Here is an 18,192-nt window from a genome sequence, read left to right as displayed (position 1 = left end):
ACATTTCTTGACAGTTCTGCATTTGACAAAAATAACACTCAGTTTATAATTGTCTGGGGAGCTTATGAAGGTCACATTACATTTTCTACGAGTATCACTCTGCATATGTGAACTCAAAGTGAGTGTTCTGCATAGAGCAAGTGTGGTTGTTAGAATACTGCACACAAACAGCTCTATGATGTTGTAGATGTACTCCGACACCAACAGTATCCCTGTACAACCCCACCCATAGCAATGATGGTGTGATCACCCAGCCCTCCAGGCTCATGTGAAATGACAAACATTGAAAACACCGTGGATACCAATAAACAAATGCTGAACAGGAAGAACGCTAAGCATCAGATGTGACGAATGATTGAAACAGATGATAACATATACAGGAGAGGTCAAAAACCTAATGCTGATGCATACAGTAATACAACCCTACAATATCTACAAGAGATATAAGTAGAGTATGTTTATTTTGATTCACTGTGAAGTCCTTAGTAGTGGTTTATGATCTTGAATGGGTTTCACACAGGTGGACAGATACTGGGGTTATTTGTTACCTGGCATCCAGGCCAACGCCTCTCTCACACACACCCAGGGTCCATAGGCCTCACAGTCCACAGCAAATAGACTCCCGCCCCCCCTCGGGTCTGCACAGACCCTACGCTCTGAGTCCAACAACCCTGTTGGCTCATCTTATTCTTTCCCACTCTCCTCTCCTCAGATTGAGTTATCACAAAATGACATACCTCAATCTACGTTACATCGTTTGCCCTCTCACACAAACGCTCTCTTTTTGCATCCCTCCCTCTCCTCCTTATACCATCTCAGTGTGCTCCTCTATGGCAGCCAGGCTGGCGTTGCGCTGCTGACATAACTCGGAGCTCTCCCTCCACTTCCTGTTTTCCTCCAGGCGCACAGAGAAGAAGTAGCAACGCCCCCAGCACCGCAGCCACCGCTCTGGACACAGCCTGCATCTGGAGTCAACACGATATGGGGAGAGGATGGTATGTGAGGCAGACAGGGCAGGGACAAGATAGCTGAACGCATAGGATGCCACACAGAAGCATGTTGGTTTAGGATTGAAAGGTTCATAGGAATCACTAGAAGAAGAACCAACAGGTCGCAGTCATAAAAACCTGTCGGCTACTCCTATATTCATGATGTACTTTGACTTAGTCAGTAGATCATAACATTGTCAACTGACTCATCTGAAATAGATTGAGTGCATGTGAATCTGTTTGTTTAGGGTGGAGTGGGCCTGTAAAGTACAGAATGAATACATGAAGAGACCTACTCATGAAGAGTCATAAAATGGGTCAGCGATAGGCACCGTGAGTGACAATGGGAAGCATGGTGGTGACTCTGTGGAGGTCCGCTTGGCGCTGATGCTGTCGCTCCGCTGGCTCTGTCCCGAGTGCCGTAGCTTTTAGAACTAACGAGGGAATATTAGATAAACAAACAAATTACAAGATGAAATTGTGTTATTATCGGAGTTTAACATCTAAACACTGCTTTTTGATTTAGGGAAGATAGGGAAGTCCTATTAAAAGTGTATATACAGGTTGTGGTCTAGGCTGCAGTGTAGTAGGATGTGTAAAAGATACATGGGTAAATTGTCTGAACACTGAGATTGGCTCTAGCCTATGGAACTGCTTTGACAAGAAGAACCGTGACCAACATTATGGCTATATGAAAACCCAGTCGGTCTCCAGCAAACAGTCACATAAATCATCCAATTTATCTCAGTACAGTATTCATCATTAATATCCACACTACAAAAAAAACATTTGTTTGGTTGAGGATTTTAATTAGATGCAGTTTCTGCTTAGCCAAACCATTGTCATTGTCATGTATGGTGGAAAAATTACAAGAGTATGTTATAATACTTGTTATTGCATCAAACGGTTGTTTTATGCAATAGAATAGGGTTCTATTAGGACACGCTTATCTGTGTCTGTGTGACCTGAGAGGAGTTTGAGGCTCAACGCTCACAATTGATTTATGAATGGCTTGGTAATAAAAACCTAAAAACTGCATTCCATAGCATGAGTTGGTGTTTGTGTATTATGAGGTACCAGGGAGAGATGACTCGGGTAAGGATAATGAGGGGAACCTTGTTTTTGAGGGCTAGACCCTAGTTTCCACACAATGAAAACAGTCTTCACAGCATACAAATTCTAACCTTGTGACCCACTCCATACATCTGTTGTTTGACATGTAGACTATGGGGGTGTATATTTGCTATAACATATATTTACATTCCACAGATTGATTTTGTGTGTCATGCTGACATTCTCTGGGCTTCTTAGTGAAGTTTCCATTCCACTCATTGGAACTCTGGCTGTCTTTTCATTGTTTTTACTCATACATAGTCTCAAAAACATCTGAGCTCTCAAGTGCTTTCAGTGTACACCCCTCCCCTTCCTCTGATTCTAAGGGATTCTAAGGCAATTAGTGGTATAAAATCAGGTTTGTTTAAATCTACCTGTTAGAAGACTGTTGACAATTAAATTGTTCATCAATAATATTGTATTCATTTATGTCGGCATTAGGAAATTGAAAAGGAATGAAAACAACATTGTCTTTGTCTCCCAAAAAGTTTTATTTTGAACTTTGGAACAAGGTGTCTTGTTATTAAGTCAATTCTATTTTGTCTTAACAGTAGTAATAAACAATTAATTGTACACAATTCAGAAAACAAAAAAATAAAAAAGGCCCTTGGTCTTGGACCTATTTGACTCTCTTAGGGCGGTGAAGAAGGCATGCCAGGCAGCAGCACACCTGCCAGGCCCTGTCTAGCTGCACCCCCGATCCGGGTAGGGCGCACCGCCCTCAGGTAACGGAACGCCATCCCCTTGTCCATCAGACAGCAAACGCGTTCGCTGCAGAGGTAGTGATAGGGCCTGGTAGGAGGGGTTGGGTGTGTCCCCTCGCTTGCGGCGGCTGGAGTGGATGTCGGCACACTCGAAACTAGAGCTGGCGGCCGTTGGCTAGGCGAGGCTGGAAAGAAGTGATGTAACGCTGGCGGGGGATCTGGTGGGGAGAGGGAACGAGAGTGCTCAAGGCTTATAGGTTACAATAACACTATAGGTGAAAAGCACAGGAAAAATAAAACTCCTACTGATAACGGTTATCTCTAACAATCACGTGGTTCGTTAAGTCAGATCCTGAGTAGTCAAAACAATGGCTTTGTTTTGGTGGACTACAAAGTACAACCTAAAACTAGCATTATCTCATGATTCTACCGACATTCTAATAATTATTTACTGATAAGAGTCAAGTTCATGCTATGGGGCAAGTACAGTATGTAATCTGACGTTACCTAGGTTTCATTCAAACTTTCTTTGTATTTTGTATTTATTTTTGGTCTCACTGTTTCCCACTCTCTCCACACCTCTACCTCTCTATGCCCCCCTCCTTCCACCAAGAGGTTACCCTCCCTACTCTCCCCTCCGCATACTCTCTTTTCAACCCTCTCCCTGTCTCATCCGTCTCGGCAGCAGCTCCATTCAGGTGCTCCAGACGTGGGACACGGTGGACTCTGACACCCTGAAGCGGAAGCCCTGGATGATGAAGGGCGGGTTCTGGATGGAAAACAAGAGAGAAACGGGGTATCAAAAATAAGTGCTCAATTGATGTAACAATCAGAATGGGGTCAATTCAGTTTTCAATTCAGGCAATTCAGGTGGTGAACTGAAATTCACTTCATGCATTGAAAATTCCACATTGTTTTCTATATGGACTTCATGATTCCTGAATGGAAAACTGCATTGACTTCAACCACGACAAATGTTTTTTTTTGCCATCCTTTACAAGTGAATCTAGGTAAATAAATAGGGTGACACCTAGTGGCAGTTTTGTGCTACAGCAGGCACACAGCAGGTTGACTATCAGCAATGTGATTCATTACAACTCAATGCCTCCTGCTCTCCCATGCTCTTCTTCTATGAGGCGGGGCAGACACAAATATATGCACCAGAGTTTTTTTTATTACCATTTGACAAACCCTATTGAACAACTTCGGTTATGAGAAAGTATTTTTGAAGCACTGCCGTCTTTTTCATATGTATTAGCCAAAAGTGTCTACTGTCTAGAGCAGGGTTTCCCAAACTGGGTCTTGGGGCTCCACATTTTGTTTTTTGCCCTAGCACTTCAGAGCTGATTCAAATAACCAAAGCTTGATTATGAGTTGTTTATTTGAATCAGCTGTGTAGTGCTTAGGCAAACACCAAGACGTACACCCAAGGGGGAGCCCAGGACCTAGTTAGAGAAACCCTGCTCTAGAGGTAGGGACTCGGGGTTGATTAGGGGAGAGTGGGGTAAGTTGATCCACCCTTGTTTCTGGGAAACCATACACAAAATGTATAAATTTTACTAAATATTTAGGAAGAGGCCATAATTTCATGAAGTCCGTGAAGGAAGAAACCACATGGAAAAGTGGTAAGCAAGTTAGGTAAAAATACAATGACAATTACAATTCTAAACCAATGTAGATAATTTCAAAGATGCACTATGCTGAAATCGCTGCAACAATTCCTAGTTACTCAAATTATAATAGTTCCCCTAACAAGCAAGTATAGTGTAGAGAATCATTGTTCCATCTAAACCGCTGTGAAATATCTTTTCCATAACCAGAAATATTGTATTTTCAGCTGTCTGAAGCTGGTGTACCAAACCGAAAGCATAGAAATAACACCATAGAACATATCCACGTGTTTTTAATGAGAACAGATCTATAACTCACATTTCTATGTAAATTTGGTCAGGTTGCCCAAAAAGTTACTTATTGCAGCTTTAAGATTGTTCTATAGGTACGTTGGGGTCTATATAAGCTTCAATATGAGGTCCTAAACATAGAATGAAAGTGCATCCTTGAGGCTGTGTGAGCTAATAGATCCAATAGCAAGATGAGCAAATGAAAGTGTTTTCTTCCCAGGAGTAATGCATGGCATTATCGCTGGGATATGTGTTTAAAAAACAGTAAAGTGTTTGTTAGGTGTTAAGCCTGTTTTAAAAGAAGCTTAAATGACAAAATGCCTGTCCCAAATAGTGTTTGGGAAATAAAGATAGACGTGGTTTTAAAAAGGTAGTAGTACTATTTAATACAGTTTTTACTTTTGTATGTCCTGCGGCTCAATTTACCCCATTCCCGGGAGCAAGCTATGTTTTCAAAACGGCAATGTTTACATGAATTCCGAGTATATCCAGGGATGCACAACATCCTGAAATATATGTAGATATCTTTGTTAGAAAGAATAGTATAATTCCATTAATGGAAAGATGTTGAGTGTTAAAAAAAGGCTCAACTTATCCCACTCTACCCTATGGACTAGGGACTACATTGTGGTAGGAAAGTGTCTCTAGGCTATATTGTTTCTGTACCGTCTAGTGTTTAGTGTCATGGGGATGTTTTTGGATTGTATACCTACTTTCCTCCTCTGGTGGAAGTTGACGACTGAGGGTACGGTGTGGTCCCTCAGTCTGACCATCTGGCCCCTCAGTCTGACCATCTGGCCCGTGAGGTCAAACATGTTGTGGGTGAAGTGCTTGCTGCGGAACAAACGTTAGGTGCTGGGGATCCACTGCTGGTCAGGACTTTGTCAGATGGGGGCAGAACACCACTGGAGCTTTCGCTCTGTGTTCCTAGGAAACCTATGGAGAAGACACAGGGGACAAGGTATAAGTGCCATGGGGTAGGGGTTGGTTTTGGTATAGGGCACAAGTATGCTATGCAATAAAGAAATGAGAGAATAACTGCACATGCTGATTATACCCTAAGGGACAGTTTCCCCAGACACAGATTAGTCCCGATCAGGACAAAAAAATATATTTATATGGAGATTCTCCATTGAGAATGTTTTTTAGACTAGGAAAAGGCTTACGCTGTATCCAGGAAACTGGCCCACAATGTTTCTAGTTTTAGGAAATTGTGATGATAAAACACGTCTTTCATCATTGCTCATCCTCCAAACAAAAGAGTGTCATAATTACCGGTGAAAGGATATGTTTTTGCAGGCTATAGTGGAGAACTTCTCGCAACAGGGGAGTTGCAACACATCTTCAAAGAGAGATTGTTCAGAAATGTCCAATTGCATTCATTTGGAATTGATGGTATGGGATGTGGATCTTCACATAGGTCTAAAACATAATCTAACAACGTTAGATTTTGGAGTGGAATGTCCCTTTAACTAGCTAGCTAGTAGTACCCGTGCTTACATTCTGAGGTCAACAAGATAACCAATGCTATCTAATGAGTTTTCACAGATATGAGAAGCCATTTAACTCCCTAGCTATCTAGTTACTTTGAACAACTGCTGTGCTTCGTGGTTGGTTTCAGAGAATGGAAATGTTGGACAGGCATCGTCTCCGCTCACTAAGCACTTAGTTTTCACTTGTGTTTTTTAACTACTGGAATGGAGCAAAATGCTACATTGCTACATTTTCGGTTAGTGCACCAATTAATTACACGTTTGGGGCATTGCATCGTTGTACAATACAGTAGTTATCGATTGATATTTGCTACAAATAGTCCAATAGTTATCCACTACCCCACGTAACATGGCCAACCAAGTTGTAAAAAAAATATATAAAAAAAACAGTATAGCGTCAAACAAGCAAAAATGTTTGAATCGAAAAACCAATCTTCTTCAACATCAGGTGCCTTCTTGATTGAGATGCACAGAGACTTACTAGAAAATACTTGTTTTACACTAGAAAAGCTAAGTTGATTACATAATGTAGTTTTATCCACACCACAGTCAGATGAAGTACATTTTCATTGATTCATTTGACAATTGGTAAGAGACAATATGTTACTAAAATGCATTTGCAAAGAAAACATGACATCTTGAAAACAAGGACAAGGAATTCAACACACATACAGTGAGCTCCCAAAGTATTGGGACAGTAGTTTTTTTTTGTTTTGGCTCTGTAATCCAGCACTTCGGATTTGAAATGATAGTGACTACGAGGTTAAAGTAGATAGGTACTCTGTACTCTTTAATTTGAGTGTATTTTCATTTATATCGGGTGAACCGTGCAGAAATTACAGCGCTTTTTGTATATAGTACCACCATTCTAGGGGACCAAAAGTGTTGCGGCAAATTCACTTAAATGTGTATTAAAGTAGGAGTATTTGGTCAAGCTTGTGTGAGATATTATGCCTCTCTCCAGTCCAGTTCCCAGAACACAATATCTATCTTCTTGTAGAACTCCTTGCGGAAATGCTCCTGCAACTGTAACAGAAATAAGGACAGACTCAGTTTTGTATTCGATGTGTTATAGGAAAACGTTTCATTTGATTTACTCTGTATAGTCTTTTTATTGTGTATGTGATGGGGAACACATATGACACTGAACTACGGCAAGTTTTTTTCTATTTACTCTTACTAGCATCCCCGTCGCTGATTTTATTTTATTTTTTAAATCAAAGAATGTTCTTGCAATGACCCTGATACAGTATGCGGTTGACCCACCAATTCATTGTAAGTGGCTCTGGATAGGAGAGTCTGATAAAAATGACTGCAATGTACATACGTAATGTGATTAAAAGGTTTGGTGATGAATGCCATGTGATTGGAGGATTTGATGATGATGACCTCACCTTTGACAGGACCTCTGTCTGTGTGCGGATGTCCTCACAGTGGAGGGGTACGCTGGAGGAACACTTCATGGTAATAGTCAGAACCCTCTTCTTAGGAACTGGCAGTGACAGACAGACAGGCAGGCAGGCAGGCAGGCAGGCAGAGATACAGAGAGGGACAGAGAGAGAGAGAGAGAGTAGAGAGAGGAGAGAGAAAGGGCAATATAGAGATGTAGGGAGTTGAGATGTAAGGGAGTGATGATTAGCAAAAAAACAAAGACAAACATAGTCACTATTATTATTGCATTTGTAAACAAGATATTGTTTCATTTACTTGTCATCTGTGATACTGTGACCGGACTGCTTTCCTGGGTTCCCGCCTTCACTCGTACTTCGAAGTCGTAGTTGGTCCCAGCATGCAACCCATGAAATATATAGGTGGTGGCATTTTTCACAATGACATAATTTGTCAAATTCCAGAATTCAGTGGTGTATTTGACCAGGTACGTCAGTTCTACGCCTTGGGATGCCTTGGGGGCTCCCCATGACAGGGTGACATGACTCTCACTGAAGGAGTCGATTTTGGCTGGTTCCGGTTGGACAGGAACTGTGTGCACATGGGTGAGAAAAATATTGACTTAGACGTCAACATTAAAAAGTCAACATTTCTATCCCCTTGCCTTTTTTTATTCTACCAGTATATACACTTAGGTCCTGGATAGGAGTGTCTGCTAACAAGGGCCCCAAGGCCAGTGGAAGCAAAATATCTCCATAACATCAGAGATCCACTACCACATTTTAAAATAGGAATGGGGTTCTTTTCTGCACATGCATCTTTCTTCCGACCCGAAACCCACCACTGTGTGCATGGTCGAGGGACCTCTATTTTCACGTCATCTGACCATAGCACCAGTTCCAATCCAAGTACCAATGGCATTTAAGAAACTCCCAAGCGTTTACATTTGTTGGATGACATGAAAATAGAGCTCTGCGGCCACGCAGACCAGTGGTCGGTTTCGCGATGAAAGAAAGATGCATATGCAGAAAAGAAAGAAAAAAACACTCCTACTTTAATATGGTGGTGGATCTTTGATGTTATGGGGATATTTTGCTTCCACTGGTCCTAGGGCCCTTGTTAAGGTCGATGGCATTAGCTTTACCTAGTTCTAGGACATTTTAAACAAACATTTGGTTGCCTCTGCCAGGAGGCTGAAACCTGGCCTCGGGTGGTTCTTTCAGCAAGACAATAACCCCATGCACACACACATTGACCACAAAATCAACGTTTTGCAATGACCATCTCAGTCTCCGGACGTGAACCCCATTGAAAACCTATGGTTTTAATTGAAGAGGGCAGTCCATAGGCACATATGAAGGATATCAAGGATCTGGAAGGTTTCTGTATGGAGGAATGGTCTAAGATTCCTCCCAATGTGTTCTCCAATCTCATAAAACATTTTAGAAAATGGCTCAGTGCCATAATCCTCACAAGATTAGGTATTGAAAACAGGTGGCAATATTTTTGGCCCCCATCTTTTAAAGAAAAAATATATATTATTTGTAAACAAAACAAAAAATAGTATGAAATAATATAATTTCGCCAAAATGTTGAGCACACATTATAGCTCAGTATTTGTACAGTCTTTTTTGCTCATCTTTATCAATGGTGCCAATCATTTTGGACTTGACTGTGTTCATCTATTCAAAGAGAGAGAGAGAAAGGGAGTTAAACTAATAACTCACAAGTGAAAACTGTTCTGCTACTTGGTTGGCTCTTGAGATACCCATTCAGAGTGGTGACTGTCACTGTATATTCGGCTCCTGCCTTCAGTCCCGTGAAGGAGAGAGGACTGGCGTTTTGCTCCTTTTTTGAGACTTCCTGTTCCAAGGCGGTTAGATTGAGCTGAACGCTGAAAGTCTCGTAGTTGCCCGTGGGAGCTGTCCAGGTCACCTTGATTGTGTACGTAGCAGGGACCAACTCTAAGTCAGTAATGCCACCTGGACCTATGGGGGTGAGAGGGAAGAGCGGAGGGGGTGGTAAAGATTCATGTGAGACAAGGGGAAATACATTACAGTAACAAATTGAGCGCATCGGCTATTCCTACGATAATATACAGTTATTATACATAATTCCCAAAGATACTATCCAACATACCAATCAATCAACCACCCAAACAACCAACCACTCAAACATCCAATCAATCAACTAATGCCTCATTATCCTGGGTAAAATTTCCCTTTGATACAGATCTAGGATCAGCTGCCCCTCCCCAAATCCTAACCTCATCCATTAGTTGTCTAGGGGCAACTTCTCCCAACACCATTATCATCTGTCCAAACTCACTGGTGAAGGCAATCACGGTGCTGGGCTCTCCTTTCACAAATGCGTCGGGCACCAGTGCTACCACGCTCAGCCAGAGCTTGGCGCCTGCCGGCAGTTCCGTGACCCGTAGACTTGTATTGTTCAGGTCTATGTATTTCAGCGTCCTATAAATAAACAAGCAATGGCCTTGCGTCAATACTGTTCACACGCACTCGTCTTGTAGATCAGAGACTGTTCTCTGTTCCATATAGCTGGAGAATGGAGTGTGTTCTATTCATTACATTTCTATGTGAATTCCCAGGTCATTTAATGCACTTGGTGCTTTTCAAGACAACTGGGAAATTGGAAAAATAAATAATTCCAGTTGTTTTGAAAGTGGCAATTTCCTGATTGTTCTCAAGGTTCCCATGATCCCATGGGAAAAAAACATATGGGTCTTTTGATTTATAAAAACATCAGCAGTAAATAGTCAAATGGCATGTGTTTGGTTTGGGCTACGTGAACAATGATAGCCTACGTACTTGATAGCAGCCTACATACAGTACTTGTTACTGTTCTATGGTAGCCGACAAACTTGTTATTGATGTTTTCTTCATGCAAGACGTCCACTCTAAACCCAGAGATATTCCCTGCGGGCTGCTCCCATTGGAGGTGGACAGAGTCAGCAGTAGGATCAGACACGTTTAAATTTGACACCTTTCCTGGCTCTGAAGGGGAAAGAAGAGATCAGTGTGTGTGTAATTTGCACTGGGTCATGTACAAATTTGAATCTATGAAAATGATTTGGGGTGCGGTTGCATCCTAACCTTTCAATTACAATTAAATGTCAGATTCATTTTCTCAATGGAATGAAATTGACGTGGCATGCCTTATTTACGGTTTCCCCTATAGAAACTTCCCTCTAGGAAAACCAGTCAAACATTTGCAAAGGAAAAACAACAACAAACAAGAGTTTGCAGTAACTTACTGGTGTAGGAGGAGATGTTCAGTGGGTCTCCCTCGATGGACTCATCCTCCACTTTGGCGTTGACATCAAATGTGTAGTACCCCCCCGGTATCAGGCCTTTCACCACAGCGCTCTCTGTGTGTGTGGTCATTTTCAGATGAGGTTGACCCCTCACCTGGATGTAGTAGAAGTCACGGTTGCCCTCAGGAGCGGACCAGGACAGGGCGATGTTGGTTTCTGAGACCTTGGTGACGTTGAGGTATTTGATCACATCAGGCTCTGAGAGAGAATGAATGATCAGTAGTCAGCATAATCATCATCTCCACTGATATCGATGCCTTAACATTGTTACACCATTATAATAACCATCTACGCATATAGTGCCATTAGAAAGTATTCATACCCCTAGACTTAATCCACATTTTGTTGTTACAGCCGGAACTCAAAATGTACTAAATGGATTTCCCTCACCCATCTACACAGAATGCCCCATAATGACAAAGTGAAAACATGTTTTTAGAAATGTTAGCAAATGTATTAAATTAAATACAGACATCTAATTTACATTAGTATACACAATACTTTGCTATGACTCTCCAAATTGAGTTTAGGTGCATCCAATTTCCTTTGCTTATCCTCGAGATATCACTAGAACTTTATTGGAGTCCACCTGTGGCCAGTTCAAATGCTTGGACATGATTTAGAAAGTAACACCTGTCTACACTCATCGGGACAGTTTATTAGGTACACCACCCCGTTCACAAAAAAATGAATCGCTCCTACAGACAGTGAGTCGTGTGGCCGTGGCTTGCTACATAAAGCAGGCAGAGGCATTCAGTTACTGTTCGATTGAATGTTAGAATGGGCAAAACAAGTGCCCCGGGCGACTTTGAGCGTGGTCTGATCTTCGGTGGCAAGCACCCCGGATCTAGTATCTCAGAAACAGCCGCCCTCCTGGGCTTTTCACGCAAGACATTGTCTAAGGTTTACCGAGAATGGTGCGACACAGAAAAACATCCAGTCAGCGGCAGTCCTATGGGGGGCAAACAGCTTGATGATGAGAGGTCGAAGGAGAAGGGCGAAAATCATGCAAGCTAACAGGTTGGGCCACAAACAGACAAATAACAGTTCACAATTCACCTATCCTTGTCACGGGTGGCCTATTGCAGCAGACGACCACACCGGGTTCCACTCCGATCAGCTAAAAACAAGAAGAAGTGGCTCCAGTGGGCACACGATCACCAACACTGGACTATTGAAGAGTGAAAAATATTGCCTGGTGCGACGAATCCCAGTTCCTGTTACGTCATGCTGATGGCAGACTCAGGATTTGGCGTAAGCAGCATGAGTCCATGGACCCATCCTGCCTGGTGGTACAGGATGGGTACAGGCTGGTGACAGTGGTGTACTGGTGTGAGGAATGTTTTTCTGGGACAGGTTAGGTCCCTTGATACAAATTGAGAAACGATTGAACGCCACAGTGTATCTGAACATTGTTGCTGACCAAACCCAATAGAGGATCTTTGAGATGAGATGGACTGTTCGCAGCATGAATGTACCGCCGTCCAACCTGCAGCAACTGCGGGATGCCATTGCGTCAGCATGGACCAAAATCCCTGTGGAACATTTGACACCTTGTAGAATCCATGCCCTAAAGAATTCAGGCTGTTCTGGAAGCCAAGTGGGGGAAAGACCCGGTTCTAGATGGGTGTGCCTCAAACTTGCCGGTGAGTGTATATAAGGTCCCACAGTTGACAGTGCATGTCAGAGCAGTAACTATACCATGAAGTCCAAGGAACTGTCCGTAGATCTCAGAGAAAGAATTGTGATGAGGCATATACAGTGCATTCAGAAAGTATTCAGACCCCTTCCCTTTTTCCACATTTTGTTACGTTACAGCCTTATTCTAAAATGGATATTTAAAAAAAATCATCATCAATCTACACACAACACCCCATAATGACAAAGGGCCTTGGTCAGGGAGATGACCAAGAACCCGATGGTCAGTCTGACAGAGCTCTAATGTTCTTCTGTGGAGATGGGAGAACCTTCCAGAAGGACAAACATCTCTACAGCACTACACCCATCAAGGCCTTTATGGCAGAGTGGCCAGATGGAAGCCACTCCTCAGTAAAAGGCACACGACAGCCCACTTGGAGTTTGCCAAAAGGCACCAAAAGAACGTTCAGACCATGAGAAACAAGATTCTCTGGTCTGATGAAACCAAGATTGAACTCTTTGGACAGAATGCCAGGTGTCACGTCTGGTGGAAACCTGGCACCATCCCTACGGTGAAGCCTGGTGGTGGCAGCACCATGCTGTGGGGATGTTTTTCAGCAACAGGGACTGGGACTAGTCAGGATCGAGGGAAAGATTAACGGAGCGTACAGAGATCCTTGATGAAAACCTGCTCCAGAGCACTCAGGACCTCAGACTGGATCGAAGGTTCACCTTCCAACAGGACAACGACCCTAAGCACACAGTCAAGACAACGCAGGAGTGGCTTCGGGACGAGTCTCTGAATGTCATTGAGTGGCCCTGCCTGAGCCTGGACTTGAACCCAATCAAACATCTCTGGAGACCTGAAAATAGTGCAGCAACGCTCCCCGTCCAACCTGACAGAGCTTGAGAGGATCTGCAGAGAAGAATGGGAGAAACTCCCAAAATACAGGTGTGCCAAGCTTGTAACGTCACACCCAAGAAGACTCAAGGCTGTAATTGCTGCCAAAGGAGATTCAACAAAGTACTGAGTGAAGGATCTAAATACTTATGTAAATGTGATCAGTTTTTTTTAAATACAAAAACAAAAAAATATTTTGCTTTGTCATTATGGGGTATTGTATGTAGATTGATGAGGGGAAAAACTATTTAAGGATGTAACGTAACAAAATTTGGAAAAAGTCTAGGTGTACGAATGTACTGTATCTGTAATTTCTAGAGTGTTGAAAGTTTCTAAGAGCACATGGTCTCCATCATTGGGAAATGGAAGAAATATGGAAGTACCCAGACTGCCTAGAGCTGGCCATCCGACCAAACTGAGCAACCGGGCAAGAAGGACCTTGGTCATGGAGGTGACCAAGAACCCAATGACCACTCTGACAGAACTACAGAGTTCCTTGGCTGAGATGGGAGAACCTGCCAGAAGGACAACAGTCTCTACAGTACTTCACCAGTCTGGGCTTTATGGTTGGGTGGCAAGAACAGAAGCTACTCCTTAGGTCAGAGGTGGGCAGTTCCAGTCCTCGAGGGCCTGATTGGTGTCACAGTTTTGCCCCAACCCCAGCTAACAACCCTGACTCCAATAATCACCAAATCATGATCTTCAGTTTAGAATGCAATTTGATTAATCAGCTGTGTTTGCTAGGGATGGAGAAAAAGTGTGACACCAATCAGGCCCTCAAGGACTGGAGTTGCCCACCTCTGCCTTAGATAAAGGCACATGACAACATGCATGGAGTTTGCAAAAATACATTTGAAAGACTCAGAGCCTAAGGCAAAATATTATGTGGTCTGGAGAAAACCAGTCTAACACCATCCCTACAGTGAAGCATGGTGGTGACAGCATCATGCTGTGAGGGTGATTTTCAGCAGCAGGGCCTGGGATACTGGTAAGGATAGAGGGAACAATGAATGGTGCCAAATACAGGCCAATCCTTGATGAGAGCCTGCTTCAGAGTGCAAACAACCCTAGGCTGGTGGCAACGATTTACATTCCAACATTGCAATGACCCCAAGCATACAGCCAAAGCAATGTGGGAATGGCTCCAGAACAAGAATGTGAAAGTCCTTGAGCGGCCCAGCCAATGCCCAGACTTGAATCCCATTGAAAATCTGTGGAAAGACTTGAAGATTGCTGTTCACCGCCACTCCCCATCTAAGATCTTGAGAAAATCTACAAGGAAGAATGGGAGAAAATCCCCAAATCCAGATGTGCCAAGCTGATACAGACCTACCCAAGACTGGTCAATGCTGTAATCGCTGCCAAAGGTGCTTCTACAAAGTATTAACTCAGGGGTGTGAATGCTTATGTAAATAAGATATTTCTGTATTTCATTTTCAATAAATGTGCAAACATTTCAAAAAACATGTTTTCACTTCATCATTATGGGGTATTGTGTGTAGATGGTTTAAATATATATTTTTCTCAACCATTTAGAATTCAGGCTGTATGTAACACAACGAAATGTGAAATTAGTCAAGGGGTATGAATACTTTCTGAAGGCACTGTACATGTAATTTCTATCTATCTAGCATCTACACTACTACAAGTTTTAGTAGTAGTTGTACAGTAGCAGTAATAGTGGTTGTAGCAGTAACAGCAGTTGTAGTGGCCCTATTCAACAGTGACATTTGATACTAGTGCTATTCCCCATACTCACTGGTGTAGAAGGAGACGTTCTGTGGGTTGAGGTCCCTTCCACACTTAATGGGGAACACCTGGACTTTGTACTGGGTGCCGGCGGTGAGGTTGGAAAGGTCGTAGGTCAAGTAAGTCCGGTTCAAGTTGCTGTGGTTTAGGGTCAGGTTGTAGTCAGAGGAGTTGACCTCCACCCTGTAGTCGCTGATGTCACCAGGCCCGCGGGTCCAGTGCAGAGTCCCGCTGCGTAGGGTCTTGTTGGTCATGGTGGCGTTCCCGTAGAAACGGTCTACATACACAGGTGAGATGCGGTTGTTGATCGGGGTGGGTTGGGTGAGGGGGTAAGAGAAGGTGACAAAGACGGGGAAAAAGGATGCGATTCAAATAGAAAACATATCAATATGATTACCAGTAAGTATTACACCCCCCAACATCAGCATCTCAATCTACTTCCCAGGAAGCCAACATCACACTAAATTCCATTTTTTAAAGAAGAAAAATAAATAAATTAAACCCCCCCCTACCTTCATAGCAGATATAGGGTGTAGGCTTTGAGCAGATTTGATCAAACCAAAGTCCAAAACTGTATAGGGCTATGCACTGGTTCTCATCTGTGTCCGTCTCATTCGTCCCACTGATGCCACCAGTAACTCCTGTAAAGAACGTTGGTCCCGTAGTCATTTCAGATGTCATCGTTGTCACCTCTGTTGCCATTGTTGTCCTCTCAGCTGTCTCTCTTACTTTCATCTTTGCCATGGCTTCCATCGTTGATAACGTTGTCAAGTTTTCATCCTCTGGGAAAGGGTCATCTGTATCATTACCGTAACCAGTATCATTGTAGCTACCGGCAGCAGTAGGTGCCGGGGTAACATTGGTAGGTTTGCTCTCATTGGTGCAGGAACACCCACATTCATTGGGGAGGCTGGAGCCGTAGTTAACTTTCATCACATGGTTGTTGGGCTTGGAGAGTACGGGGTGGCCAGGGTACCAGTTCTGGAAGGTGAGGGGGTCTCCGTTGGACCAGCTGGACCAGGGGTAGGAGTCATTGCGGATAGTCTTGCGGAGGCCGATCCAGTAACTAGAGTTTAGGTTCTGGACGAGTTGCAGGTTGTTGTCAGGGGTGAGGCTCACCAGCTCTTTATAGCACACCTAACATGACAAAGTTATTATGAGTTATATCAGGGGTGGCTATTACTGGGTCCTGGAGGGCCAGAACGGGTGCAGGCTTTTGTTCCAGTCCAGCACTAATATTTGATATCATCATCATCCTCAACCTAGTCACTGGTTTAACCAGGCATTTTAAAGCTAGGTTGGAGATAAACCTGCACACACTTAGGGAGCCCCCAAATAAAACATTTAAATAAAAGTTAATTGTTCATTCAGTATTGTTGTAATTATCATTATTGCAAATATATATATAAAATCGGTTTCTGCTTTTTTTGGTCCTCCATTAATCGGTATCGGCGTTGAAGAATCATAGTCGGCCGACCTCTACTCTCTATATCTTTGTGTTCTACCTGGCAGTGGAGTCTGGCCTGTTCCCAGGTGGATGAGTTCGACTGGAGGAAGTACTGCCGCTCAGCTAAACAGCACACCACCAACACAGCTGGGAGGAGGGAGAGAGAGAAAGAAAACTCAAGATCATATTCAGCTAACAGGCATTTTCCTCTTCAGTATGCTGATCAATGACCCTATTCAGCCAATTGAAGGACCCATGGTTGAAACACATGTTAAAATGTTATTTATTTTAGCTCCTAACATTCAGGCTTGTATTCATAAAACATCTCCAAATAGGAGTGCTGATTGAGGATCATTTTTGCCTTTTAGATCATAGACGCTTTATGAATACGGGTTATTGATTAGATTAGTAAATTGATGCCACCGGTATTTCATATCAACACAACTGGGCGCCATTGGATGCCTTTTATTTATGGGATGTCTTTACATGACATTTTCATATGACGGATCGCCACTCAAGGAAGTTTTGGATACATTATTCCCAAACAGAATATCTCTTATAAATGTCACTTGGAATTTTGAATAATTAAGCAACTCTCTCATACAATATTTGTTTCATAGATAGTACTCTGATCTACAATTGACTTACTGCTTGTTTCTTTACACCCTACAAGGTTCACCTTTAAAACAGTCATTTACACATGAGAATGAATGCATTCGTCAAAAGCAGGAGCTCACCCCATAATAACAGATGTTGAATCCTGTCCATTCTTCAACGGATGGGATTCAGACTTCTTCGTTCTGGGTACCTATTTGGATATTCACACTTGAATACATTTAATCAGACAAATAGCTGTTGAAATCCACAAAATGTATCCAACATAAACAGATTTAAATCAGTATCACAAACCCTCTCAAGCGGAACAAAATCAAACCAACTGCGGGCACAGCGTTTGATCTACTGAAATGTGCAGGCACCTTCTTCCTCACTCCTCATTTCTGAACATAAATTCCCCTATTGTGATGGTTAGGTCATTTAAGGGAAATGGGAATTTGAATATGGGTACACAGACTACATTCAGAATGGGAGGGTGGAGGGAGAAGACTCAGAGGGAGTACTATCGAAAAACAAATTACACAGGATTAGGGCCAGGAGATTTTTCCAGAGACCTAACCTGGAAAAACATTGTGCCCTAGTTATTGTATATGGCTATAACTGGTCAGGTTAAACTACTGTCCCAACATGGGATGTAATCATTAGTCCAAACAAGTTGCCCAAACAGAACATTTGCAAATAAAGAGTTTCTATTGAATCAATTCAGATAGGTCCCTCCACGTTCCGTTAAAAAAAAAAACGTTTTTACAACAGAATCGGCTAAATGAATCGTGTCACAACAAGCTATGGTGCCATCACCACAGCTTCTCTCGAATCAACAACCACTCCAAAACAGATGTCAATCATCTAGATCAGTGTTTCTTAATGCTGGTCCCGCACATGTTTTCGCACTAGAATTTCACACCCGATTACACTAATC

General features: G+C 42.7%; 1 protein-coding gene across 2 annotated transcripts; it reads right to left on the bottom strand.

Annotated features, from left to right (window-relative positions):
- Window positions 1-2,572: 2,572 nt before the first annotated feature.
- On the bottom strand, window positions 2,573-17,704 carry LOC112260049 (receptor-type tyrosine-protein phosphatase eta-like). 2 transcript variants are annotated; one of them, XM_024434840.2, is made up of 14 exons: window positions 17,568-17,704; window positions 17,396-17,466; window positions 16,717-16,805; window positions 15,724-16,348; window positions 15,222-15,488; window positions 10,864-11,121; window positions 10,471-10,603; window positions 9,918-10,060; window positions 9,317-9,577; window positions 7,908-8,180; window positions 7,595-7,692; window positions 5,983-7,226; window positions 5,421-5,643; window positions 2,573-3,575 (listed from the first exon to the last, which is right to left on the bottom strand). In XM_024434840.2, the coding sequence occupies exons 2-12, from the start codon at window positions 17,424-17,426 to the stop codon at window positions 7,149-7,151; spliced, it is 2,256 nt and encodes a 751-aa protein (XP_024290608.1). In that variant the 5' UTR covers window positions 17,427-17,466; window positions 17,568-17,704; the 3' UTR covers window positions 2,573-3,575; window positions 5,421-5,643; window positions 5,983-7,148. The 2 variants fall into 2 exon arrangements, with proteins under 2 accessions (XP_024290608.1, XP_024290607.1); XM_024434839.2 differs by having other exon boundaries at window positions 5,421-7,226.
- Between the last annotated feature and the right edge of the window lie 488 nt (window positions 17,705-18,192).

The sequence above is a fragment of the Oncorhynchus tshawytscha genome, linkage group LG10, assembly GCF_018296145.1.
Source record: "Oncorhynchus tshawytscha isolate Ot180627B linkage group LG10, Otsh_v2.0, whole genome shotgun sequence".
Classification (NCBI taxonomy): Eukaryota; Metazoa; Chordata; class Actinopteri; order Salmoniformes; family Salmonidae; genus Oncorhynchus; species Oncorhynchus tshawytscha.
The sequence above is the reverse complement of the archived record's forward strand: the minus strand, read 5'-3'. Positions and strand labels throughout refer to the sequence as shown.

What these genes read in the sequence shown, in the direction of transcription:
- LOC112260049 (XM_024434839.2), bottom strand. Translation starts at nt 17,426, where the DNA reads ATGGACAGGATTCAACATCTGTTATTATGGG. An exon ending in GAACGTCTCCTTCTACACCA is followed by an intron (nt 11,122 to 15,221) that starts GTGAGTATGGGG and finishes ATTCTCTCTCAG; the next exon opens with AGCCTGATGTGATCAAATAC. An exon ending in GAACATCTCCTCCTACACCA is followed by an intron (nt 10,604 to 10,863) that starts GTAAGTTACTGC and finishes TTTCCCCTTCAG; the next exon opens with AGCCAGGAAAGGTGTCAAAT.